The following is a 12,452-nucleotide window of genomic DNA, read 5'->3' as shown; positions in this document are numbered from 1 at the left end:
TCAAAAGTGTCTTCGACAAAGTTGTTCAAAATAATATTTTCTAAAAGTTTGCAGAAGAGCGCAGCCACAAATTTCATCAAACAAAAAAGTTTGAGTCAAAATTTTAGCTTAAATATGGGCCACCCTATTTACCTTTTTCGTTAAAAGATGCAAAACTCAATTACGAATAACTTCTCTGAAGACATCGAACGTCTGAATTCGACAAGAACACAGATAACACTTTTTTTCCGGCTAAATTGTCGATTCGGTCCAATGTACAATCGTGACAACTTCCTAGAATTCGACTGTTCCTCTGTAGTATTTGATTTGTCCATGAAGCAAGATATCCATGGTATACCAGAACACTTTCGTTCAAAGTTTATCCCTCCCATGTTTGCAAGTAAATTCGGACATGTCAGCGAGAACCGACAGTTCTTCACTGATGGGTCAAAAATGGATGATATCACTGGTTTCGGTGTTTACAACGTTTCCCATTGCGCCTTCTTCATGCTTCAAAAGCCATGTTCTGTATATGTTGCTGAGCTAGCGGCTATACATTACGCCCTTAAGTACATCAGTACTCACCCACCCGAGCACTTCTTCATTTTTTCCGACAGTTTAAGTTCTCTGGAGGCTGTTCGGTCAATGAAGCCGGTGAAGCACTCAGCGTACTTCCTGAATGGAATACGCTAGGCATTGAGTGCTTTGTCAAATCGCTCTTACACTATTACCCTAGCTTGGGTTCCTTTCCCATTGCTCCATTCCGGGCAATGAGAAAGCGGACTATCTGGCTAAGGTAGGCCCTAAAGAAAGCGATGTTTATGAGCGTCAAATCGCCTTCGTTGAATTTTTTGCATTGGCCCGTCGGGAGACCTTGATCAGCTGGCAACAGAAATGGAGAGACGGAGAAATGGGTACCGTAAATTCGGGTGAAATTGATAAGTGGGGTGAAATTGATCACTGTGTCACACGATTTTATTTCCCTCTAATAGAGCACAGAAACCAATGCAACCTATGTAAATGAACGTTGTTTGTCTTAACTATTGTCAAATTGCATGTTGTGAAGCTTTTTGTGTTATGGAATGTTTATTTCTATTAAAATAATAGGAAATTCCATCATCGTGTTCGGTGTAGTATTGGCAGACATCAATAAACTTATAGTTATAAACAAGGATTTGGACATGGTGTCAACCTGAAAATTTGTAAGGATGCTTGAAATATATCCCCAAAACGAATTTTATCATCAAAATTCGTACCAATTTGTTCATTTTGTTGTAATAATTGAATTTTTGTATAGATATCATCAAATTCCTTCGAGAATTGACTACATTTAGGCGTTTTCTGCGGTATTGCTGAAAATTAATTGTTAATTATTTCCATAAATTTTGCATTGTTAAGAATTTGGCAAGCATATTTGGATTCAGGAGGCTCAAATTAAATAAGTAAAGTTGTTTTCAAAACTAACAATAATTGTTTTAACAGGTGATCAATTTCACCCCGAAATGGAATTCCTTGATTTTTTTATTTTAGAGACGATTTTCAGCACTAAAATCACAACTGTATGAAAATTTGAGTATATAAACCAATGAAGCTCACCGTCGTACTTGTTTTCCTTCATTAAGTTGTTTGGAATTGGCAACATCATAGAAAACAGACATGGAAAACAGTGAAAAGTGATCAATTTCACCCGAAATTACGGTAGATGGATGCATTCCATATTTCCACAGGTGTCAAAAAACATGGTTTAAGGGGTTGCCCATTCGAGTCATGTGTCAAATTGTCCTCTTCTCGTCATGTCTCCCACAAACCGTTTTTGTTTTACATTCGTTACAGATCTGGACATCCTGCCCCTTCAAATCCAAAATCCTTTCCTTTCCTGCTCCAATGTATTCCCTAACCTTAAAACTTCCCCAAACTAACATAGTTTATAAAATAAATACAAATTTCAGAATGTACATAATGTAAAAAAAAAGAAAAGATTTCGGCTCTGTTATGCCCTACAGCGCCCGACCCTGCCAAATAAACGAGATAAGTAAAAAAAAACAGTTTTCAACTGAGAGTCAGCCATTTCCAATCGTGTTTATGTACATATTGTGATAGGCAAGACGACAATTCATGCCTAAGAAAGTCGAGAAAATTGCCATTAAGAAAAGATCTTGGATCGTCAAAGATTCCAACCCAGACCGTCAGCATGGGTTTACTTCATAGCCGCGGGAAGCTAAGGAAGGCTCTTTCGTAGTTCATATTATCCATAACATTATTCAGTCAATCGGGATGACATATTTGATGAAATAAATCAACCCCACTTTGAACGGAAACAATCAACCATGTTTGTAGAAATCGTCCTGACAAGTGTAGCGATTAATTACGAGTGTCAATCAAACGTAATGTTCCGCAAAATATGTCCCCTACCAGACCCTTGAAGAACTCAATGCTTCTCCCCCCCAATTCAAAAGCTCAATACGCGTTGTCGACAGGGGCACTTTCATTCATCAATGGTGAATTTTCCGGTGTTTTTGCGCTTTTCCCCGCTGGGCCCATTATGGAGCTCCCTGTGAAGTGGATCAACCAGCTGAACATGAAAACACATCCATTATTCATTACACGAGAGAAATGTGATTCGAATTTTGCTCGTGATGTTGTTTGCTTGGGATGGCCTGTTTCGCTGCCAATCTCAATTGAGTTCGACAATGTTTCGCAGAAGTGGAGTCTTAAGCGACTTAACAAATGAAATCGAATTTTGTCGTTTCGAACGATCAGACGTGCGCTTATAATATTGAAGGACTTTGTTCTTTTTTCAATCCTTGTTTAGACCGATGCCTTCGATTTTTCATTTGAACCGTGAACAAAAGTTAGCGGTGGTAAACCATTTAGGAGGTCACGTCTTCTTTCGTTTACTTTCGTTTACTCACTGAACATGGTTGCAATCACGAATAAGAGGAAGAGTAAAACTCTGAATTTACAACTTCCTTTAAAAAAAAAAAGAATTAGCAAAAATCCTGCAGAAGCTTCTAGCTATCGTCCAATTAGTTTGCTTTCCTCCATCAGTAAACTTTTTGAACAGGTCATTTTGAACAGAATGATGGTCCACATCAAAGAAAATTCAATTTTCTATCAATAAAGAATTATTTTACAATTTTCTACTGATAAAGAATTAAAAAAAAATGTATTCTTAATTATTTCGCTAACCACAATATAACTAACAGCTGTTTGATTCTAATCGTCAATTATGAGGGTCAAAGGACGAGGTTCGCTAAAGCAAAAAGTGGGCATGAAATGTAGATTTTCGTCTCGCGAATTAACATGATTTATTTAAATGACCTTCATAAAGTTAAGAGGGATATTTTTATGCTGTCATTGTTGACGATTTTCTCAGAACACGAAATCATTTTATCAGCTCGTTACAGCGATATGGACTTTTATACATTCCATCTACAAAACGAACTATGAAACAGAAAATAAAAAAACAAAACTTACCTGCAAAACTTCGAATCCCCAGGCAGTTGGAAGGGTGCAGCTGGCGTAGCAAAAACTTGCAGCATGCTTCTCGAACCGATTGAATCTGTAGCAAGCTGGACGCTGGAAGCAGGACCTGAGCGGAAACCGGAGGTGAAATCAAACATGAGAAACGACCATTTGTCGAGCGATTGTTGAATGTTTGTAACCCGTCCCCCCTCATTTCCCTCTTACGGACCTGTACGTTTTCCTCGGTGATGGTGATTTCCCCACTGTACGCATATTCGATGAGTTGCTTCAGTGACGATGGATCGATGTCGTGCAGGGTGACAACGTCCCGGTTCCGCTCGAGCATGTCGTCTGAAATGTGACGGGGGAGAACATCATCGGAATTGGATTGGAAAGAATTCGATTTCGATCGGTCATACAAGTGAAATTCCCATTGAGCACAATAGAAATTGAATAACATGGGGTCAAACACATATCTTTGCTATTGGAGTATTATTCCGAAGAAGAACAACTGATGTAATAGTTATAGGTGTATTTAAAGTTGGGGGGAGCTGAATATTTGAAATCTCATGCAAATAATTTAATGACTTGAATGTTTGTAATTATGTATATAAAAAACATAGATACTTCTCTTTGTGACTGTTATTCTGATAATCATAAAAGAGATTTTAAAGTTGAATTAGGTCTATGAAGACTGCTTTATTTTATAAATTTCAGGATTCTGTGCATGGAAGTTTTGTTTTGCAAATATCTCAAGAGCCTGACCATTAGAAAGATGGCGTCTTCGGCAAAGTTGTTCAGTAGCTCAAGGGCTATCATTGTTATAGTTAGTCGACTCTACATTTTGCCACCATAAAATAATGATAGCCCCTGAGCTTCTGAACAACTTTGCCGAAGACGCCGTTCTTCTAAATAGTCAGGATCATGAAATATACGCAAGACAAAAGTTTCGTGCTCACTGGCATCACCTAGTGACAATATCTCGAATATCTTGGTTTATAAAATGACAGCCACAGTTTGTAACATGAATAACTTTGCCGAAGATGTCACCTTTCTAATGGCCGGTACGCTGATCATAAGTACTGTGCAAAAGAATAGGACAAGAAACGGTCAAGGAATGATTCCGCTACCGAAATTACTTTAGCTGTAAGCTGCTGAGAAGTAGAGCTGATTTCATAACGTCGGTAACGCCTGCCGTACTAATCAAAGGGAGCTGTCACTTTTCTGTAAGGAAAAATGTGTCACTCAATTATTCCGCAAGTAAAAGTGACATTTCGCTCATACTGAATCAGCTGTCAAAATTACTTTGGTAAAAAGGAGAAATTTTACTTGAGTGATTTACGTTTCAGGTCCGTACTTGGCTTAAGTGGTTAGGTTTTCTGAGATATCTGCACAACAAAAGTTTCATGCTCATTAGTGCCATCTGGTGGCAAATTTTTGAATCAACTAGCTCGAACAATGCTAGCCATCTTTCTAAATGGACAGGCTCCTGAGATATTTGCAACATAAAAGTAAAACTTTCATGCCACCTAACGGTCGAATTCCGAATTAAATGAGGTACCATTAGACCTGAGGACCTTAAGTTTCGAAATTATTGTTAGATATATCGATTGCAAATTGTGGTCAACTCAAGGGTCTTCTCGAACCCTATATAGTGCGTTCATTATTTGGCGACTTCTATGTATATTTGTGTACACAAACATTTGTGTACATGGGCATTAGACTGATGCAAATCTTGAAGATTTTGCTCCCCTATGCTTGAACGATGTCAATTATGATGAAAATGATCCTCCCAAAATTTGAAGTGATTCAGAAGAAATTTGGTTGAGCACATGCTATTTGAAATTAATAAGGAAATTACTATGGAAAAGGCAAACCTTTTGTGTTCAGTCCTCTAACTGCTCGTCATAATAATCTATGGAAAAGTGAACACACTCATCTCATGTGAAAACTTCCCAGCTACAACTTTGCCGAAGACCACATTTTAATTGGATTTCTGGATATTTTGTTATTCTTGATTCCAAAGTTCAAACCTGAGAGAGAGGAGACAGCTGGCTTAGATTGCGAGCTCACAAAAGTCAAGGGAACCTGTCATCAATTGTCACTGGAAAACCGCACATTCGAAGGGCAGATCATGAAAAACCGTCAAAATTTGGCCAAACTATAACTTAATAATGATTGAAAATTCAGGTTGTTTTCCTGTGCTCTCGCATATAAAATCGTTGATTATTTAAATATGGTCGATTGGACTCAAATTTCAATGGAAATTTTTTATTGTTATGATCTTTTTGATAACAAATGGAATGTGATAATGGTTTTGACCCAGTTTGGGCTCTCCGAACCATTGTGCGCAACCCAAACATGAGAAGAAGAAATCAAAGAAGCCAAGAAAACAAGCCAGTTGTCAGTGAGCTGTCTCCTCTCTCTCTCAGGTTCAAACCACGCTGAGATGATCATTCAACTACTTTCAGAGCAACACTGCTGTTTTGCTGTAGAACATAGTAGCCTGGATTACTTTGATCTATTCTTCCCGCCAGGAGCACCACTGTTGCCTGCCGAGCAGTTGGTTAAGCATGTAAAATGCAAACCCACTTTATGATGATGAATAACAGTTTATCCTGACGTCCAATCAAAAAGTGGTCTTCGGCAAAGTTGAAGCTGGGAGGATTTCACATTAGAAGAATTTGTTCATTTTTCCATGAAATATAATGACGAAGAGATAGAGGGATGAACACAAAATATTGGCGTTTTCCATAGTAATCTCCATATAAACTTCAAATGGCGTGTGCACAGTCAAATTTCTTCCGAATCACTTCATTCTTTGGGAGGATGCTATTTACCATAATTGAAATCGTTCAAGCATAGGGGAGCTAAAATTTCAAAATTTGCATCACTCTAATGGGCATAGCCAGGATTCTATTCAGAGGGGGGCGATCGGTCTCAAAAACATATCTACGAATTTCATGCAAAATGATCATTATACACAACTTATTTATCCATTTTGTATGAAACGCTAAACTTTGAAGGTTATCCATGTGATTTTCCTTTCACAGTTAGCAAAGTGGAGTTCGAAACGCATCTTGGTTCATATTGTTGTCTGAGTAATGGGTCCATTAACGCCTTAAAAAACAGGAATGAAAAAATCCTGCAGGTTCGATTGATAAATCCCATTAAACGGGATACAAGGATTTCATAAAGTTCATCCAAGAAATCCCAAAAAATAGATTTCAAATGCATTTCTTATAGGAATGACTCCCAAATTTCTCATCAGACAGAAGTTCCCCCGGAAATGGTCAATGGATGGTGATATGTAGTTTTCAAGAAGTTTTTCCAGAAACTCCTCAAGGTAGTTTATCGAATTGATTGCTTCAAACAGAAACAGAACAGAAGACACAAGTTCATAAGTTCCATACAAAAACGTATTCAGAGATTCCTCCGTTGACTATTGCAATGATTTTTGTCTTCTGAATTCCACCTAATATTGTTTTGAAGATCAACTAACATCTAATTTTCCAAAGATAGCTTCAAATGGTTCCTATTCATTTGGCTGAACGCCATTTGGCCGAATGCCGTTTGGCCGAACGCCATTTGGCCGAAAGGGTCATTTGGCCGGATGCTGCTTGGCCGAAATTGAAAACAATAGTTGACTATAGTTAGTATGCATTTGTAATGAATTTCAACGAACTAATTCAGCTTATTCTTGAAGAAAGATAAATCATCATTGATTTAAAAATAATAAGATCTTTAGTGTTAGTTCAAGAAACAGTTATTGCTGAAAGAAGAACTTCCTAAACGTAAGCAATTTTTCACTTCTCTGGTAGCGGTAATAGCTGTCAGCATTGCGTTTGTAGTCAGCTTTTGACAGTAACTAAATCGGTTCAAAACTAATTCGTTCTTCTGCAAGATTGGTTTGCTTCGATCTCTCGAATGATACTAAGGATATTATTCCGTAGTTCTAGCAATCACATGTTTGGCTTCTTCTTTCCTCAACGGATTAGTGAACTTTTATGAAGTATGTGTTCACCGAGTTGTTCGGTTCACTGCTATACGCAAGCAATGGTGTAGAATTTATTTCACACGTTGCAATCTTAATCTTGCATGGGAATGACATCTTGCCTAAGTTAACCCTTGAGCTAAAAAAGTATGTTTTGAGTAAGACTCTTTATGAACGTATTTTAAGCCTTGATTCCAATAACTTTCAGAAATACCGTAATCCGGGGGCAAATTGATCACTTTTTTACAACTTTTTGTCATGATTTCCTTTGGAATTCAAAAATTATTAAATTTATTTCGGTAAAATCAGTACTTCATTGATTTCAATCAGTTTATGTATTCGATTTTATTATGAAATATTATTCAACATTTCATAAAATTAGTTTTAATACCAAAAATTGAAAATGACACATTGGGGTGAAATTGATCACTATATAATAAAGCATATTTTAGAATGTAAAATTTCCCTATCTACTAAATTTGGGTCTCCTGAATCTGGAAATGATGTCAAAATTCTTACGACTCGTGTATATCATCATTTTATTGCAAAACTTTGTATATCTGCATGATACGCCTAAATGTATGCAATTTCCCTTGAAATAAGCACAATAAACGGTTTAATGAGCAAAAAACTATTTTTGTAATGTTGTACGATTTCAAAAATAAGTTCAGCAGTTCACACTGAAGCTAACACAACATTTTTAACACTCAAAGTTTACATGCATGCTTAGCACCAGCGGATTGTTTAGTACCGACATATCCAACAGTATTGCTAACACCTTCAAAAACTGTGAATATTTCTACGCAAAACTGATCTCTATAAAAATGAAATAGTTTATAACTATCATTAAACATATTCTTCTTCTTTTTCTTCTTTCTGGCATTACGTCCCAACTGGGACAAAGCCTACTTCTCAGATTAGTGTTCTTATAAGCACTTCCACAGTTATTAACTAAGAGCTTTCTTTGCCGATTGACCTTTTTTGGCATGTGTATATCGTGTGGCAGGTACGAAGATACTCTTTGCTCTGGGAATCGAGAAAATTTCCAACCCGAAAAGATCGTCGACCAGCGGGATTCGAACCCACGACCCTCAGCATGGTCATGCTGAATAGCTACGCGTTTAACACTACGGCTATCTGGGCCCCTATCATTAAACATATATAAACTAGAAAACATGGAATGTCTATGATGACAACGAAGTATTAAGCACCCCTGAAAAGAAATGCTATTTGGTATCGACCTGATCAAATTCACCCCAGTGATCAATTTGCCCCCGGATTACGGTACTTCTCTCTTGAAAGAACTGCATATATTCAAAAGAATAAAAAATCTCTTGTAAAAATGTGAACAAGTGTAATGCAAATATTCGTTATATCAGTATAAATACAAAGAACTGCCGATGATTTAAAGAAGTAAAAATTCTAACTTATTGCCAATTGTTATGAAACCAGTATAACTTGAAAGAATAGTCTATGTTCAAACGAAGGACATATTTCTGATTAAGTAATTAAAAAACACTCGAAACCCTAGCACACCGTTGACGTGATATGGGGAGCTCACAAATTTGTCCTGCATTAACGGGTCAATTTTATCATTTCTTTATATTTTTTTAATTTCTTTATTAGTATCATTCCAAACATTACATTCATTCTTATATCTAGGTGTTCTGTGTTATTAGACAGTACTATCATCCTAATTTGGTAAAACAAAATTAAGATCATTTATTTATAGATAAACATGACGTCTCGTCACATAAAACAAATCATCAAATTAATTCGCTGATCAGTTTTTCTTATGAATCGTAAGCATCAGGTTTCTAGTAATTATTTTTTTGTTCGTAATTCGGTATTCGACATTCGGCCAAACGACCATTCGGCAAAATGGCTTTCGGCCAAACGACCCATTCGGCAAAATGGCGTTCGGCCAAACGGCACACCCTTCGAATAATTCCGAATCCATTCAGGAGTTATACTCGAAGTCACTCTAAAAATATTCAAGGATATTGTCAATGTGTTCCAAGAGTTGATTTAAAATTTTCCAAGGTACTCTTTCAAACTTCTTCTAAAATTTGTCTTGGCAAATACTCAAGATATTTCCTAAAACATTACTCATGGTAATTTTGCTTGGGCTCTGCCAAAAATTTCTCATGAATTCTATTAAAAAATATTTCACACAGTTGTTCTCATAGAAATTTCTCTTGAGATTTTCAATGAAACTCATACAAGTAATTTATCAATTGGGTCCTAAAATGTTCAATGAATTCTCGTTTTTATTCAATAATACGAAAGAGCATGTTCTTGCAACTACTTTAGCAAGTTTTCCCGCTCAAATAACGGCTATATCATTTTTTAACTTCAATTTTAAAAATAGTTCCAAATATCAACCTTGACACTTGTGATCTTGTTTGACATTCACTTTTTCGACAAAAATGCCACAGGGCATATAGTTTTAACACTGGGGTTGTTCCTATCTGACATTTCGGAAGGGACACGGAAAACAAAATATACCCAAAATTCGAGTTTAAACCAAGGGGTGTGACAAAATCTCAAAAATCATTAAACAAATGTTTTTTGTACTTAAACCAATGGAAATCATTTAAAAATTGAGTAAACATGTGTTTCTGCCCTAAACTTAAGCGTTTGGTAATAAAATTGAGACAGGGCTTTAGGACCCTATTAGAGAAAAATTAACAATTATCATTTCACAATATCACGCTATGTCTGAACCAGATGATTATAAAAATCGAATGTACATCGGATTTTTTCTCGCTAGAGTTTAATATTTGGGTTATATTTTCATAATCGGAAAGTTTTAAAATATTCCATCGGTGAAATTTTGATTTTTTCCACTTTTTAGCCATTTTTCATACTAAATCCCATGAAAATCAAGTTTTCGACGCATTTCCGCCCATACAAAATGTATGGAAAAAATTTCACCGATAGAATATTTTAAAACCTTCCGATTATGAAAATATAGACCAAATACTAATCTCTAGCGAGAAAAAATCCGATGTACATTCGATTTTTATAATTGTCTGGTTCAGACATAGCGTGAATATTCCTACATATATTTCTCATTTATTCACAGAAGAGAGGATCGATGAAGAGAAATCGATCATGCGACTTACGCCCTTATTCTAGCACACGCTTGAATTAACGACAAATGAAAGGCAACACAAGTACCGACATCGTGGTTTTTCATCACGCCAATCTGTCATGAAACGGCCTACATTCCCACACTGGAGCACAGACAACAGACGTTGAAGTCCGATTGTAAACTGTGTAACCCAATTAATGGTTATTTTGAATGGCAACACAAGTAGCAACATCGTGGTGACGCTGTCATCGCTAAGTTCCCATGTCGATGTCAGTGGTGAATATGAAATATTTCAAGATACTTATATTCACCACCGATTGACGCAATTCGCTGAGTGGCGGCGCTAGTGATGGCAAGAAGTTTCAATTTGAATACTTACACAGGTTTTCAGAATTTTTCTGTTCTGGCATAAACATCTGTTATCTGTGACTGAAATATGCAGTGCGGGAATAGTCATTACGCAACTGAAACTAGTGCTGTAATGAATCATTGCGTAACGCTTTCTCATTACTCAACTGTTTTGAGTTTCGTAATGAATCATAACACAACAATTTTTCAGAAATTGTAAATTGGTGAATGCATTTCGATATATTTCCTGATAATCTGAAGTTGTCTTCTTCGACATTGCAAAAAATGTTGTACGTAACTCGTAGCAGAACTGGATTTTTACAGCACTCGTCGTAATTAATTTTCGTCCCGTGCTGTAAAAATCATCATTCTGCAACTTGTTCTGTAAACTACTATTATGACCGCTTTGCAGAACAAATGGGACCACTGTGGCACTGCTGATCTTTTTTACATCAAAATCATGCTGAAACGGATTCTACTCGAGTAGTATTATAAGCAGAGTTGGGAAAAAATCTGAAATTCATTCTACAGTAGCCAAACAAAGCCAATCGCAGTCAGCGAAGCCAGTGAAACTCACGCCTATCGCTACTGTAGGCTTGAAAATTGCAAAAAAAACCGTTGCTAAGGGCAACCCAAAATTACTGTAGAAAAATGTTCTATTTCCCGCTCTATTTCCCGCATTTAGATCCTTCAATGACACTCACGATGTAGAAAATTCATGCATCCAACATAGGCTACTTGATGAGATTCACGTTTTTGAACTACTGTACTGGGAAAGCCACGTGATTTTCGCGAAATTCAAGCCTACTACTATCACCATTCCCAGTACTGATTATAAGAGACCAAACTCTATTTCTAAATTTCAAGGACAAAAAAATGATTGCAATTTGACGTTCATTTTTGCGTTTCTTATTTGTTACATTTGTATTTGTAAGTTCTCAAACACTTTAATTCTATGTGTATAGTGTTGCATGCAATCAGCATAATTTCAAAATTTCAAGTTCCAAGTATATTTTTATTTTTATAAATGGGAAGCCTGGAAATTATTTATTTACCTTAAGGGAGACTATAGATCCCCTCTCGAATTTTGCTAGGGAGTGTGGGTTCGATTCCCGCCTCAGGCCGGTAAACTTTTCGTGAGGAATGTTTTCCGACTGTGCCACTGGGCGTTGCATGCTAGTCCGTTGTCTAGTGTGGTGCTTCCTTCAAAGGGCATAAATGCCCACTGGAAGCATTAACGTGTCAGTGTCTAATGCAGAAGTGTAGCCATTGATTAACAATATAATGACAATTGATTTACAATCATTTTCTTACGATTTCGATTGATGTAGAAAACTTCGAACAGCTTTTGTTCATGCAAGTTTTGTCAATACTAACTACTAAATACTAATACTATTAAAACCCCTATTTAGGGTTTTCTTGGTTTTCAAATAAAAGCAATTTTGAATGTAAACTAAAATTTTGATTTCTGTCCAAAACGAAAAAAAAATATAGAAGTCATCGTTTAGTGTTTTGATGCAAGCAAACAGGTTTCAAAAATTAAGGGTCTAAGTATTTTTATTATTATTA

The 12,452-nt window shown here is 36.5% G+C and overlaps 1 protein-coding gene across 1 annotated transcript in view; it reads right to left on the bottom strand.

Moving 5' to 3' along the window:
• Positions 1-12,452, bottom strand: part of LOC5578973 (kelch-like protein 17) — a 111,663-nt gene that overhangs the window by 18,118 nt on the left and 81,093 nt on the right. Inside the window, exons 5-6 of the mRNA XM_021845967.1 lie at positions 3,674-3,795; positions 3,457-3,571 (exon numbers count right to left, since the gene is read on the bottom strand). Of these exons, the coding sequence (XP_021701659.1) occupies positions 3,457-3,571; positions 3,674-3,795 (237 nt within the window). The remainder of the gene's footprint in view (positions 1-3,456; positions 3,572-3,673; positions 3,796-12,452) is intronic.

This window comes from Aedes aegypti, chromosome 2 (genome assembly GCF_002204515.2).
Source record: "Aedes aegypti strain LVP_AGWG chromosome 2, AaegL5.0 Primary Assembly, whole genome shotgun sequence".
Lineage (NCBI taxonomy): Eukaryota > Metazoa > Arthropoda > Insecta > Diptera > Culicidae > Aedes > Aedes aegypti.
The sequence above is the reverse complement of the archived record's forward strand: the minus strand, read 5'-3'. Positions and strand labels throughout refer to the sequence as shown.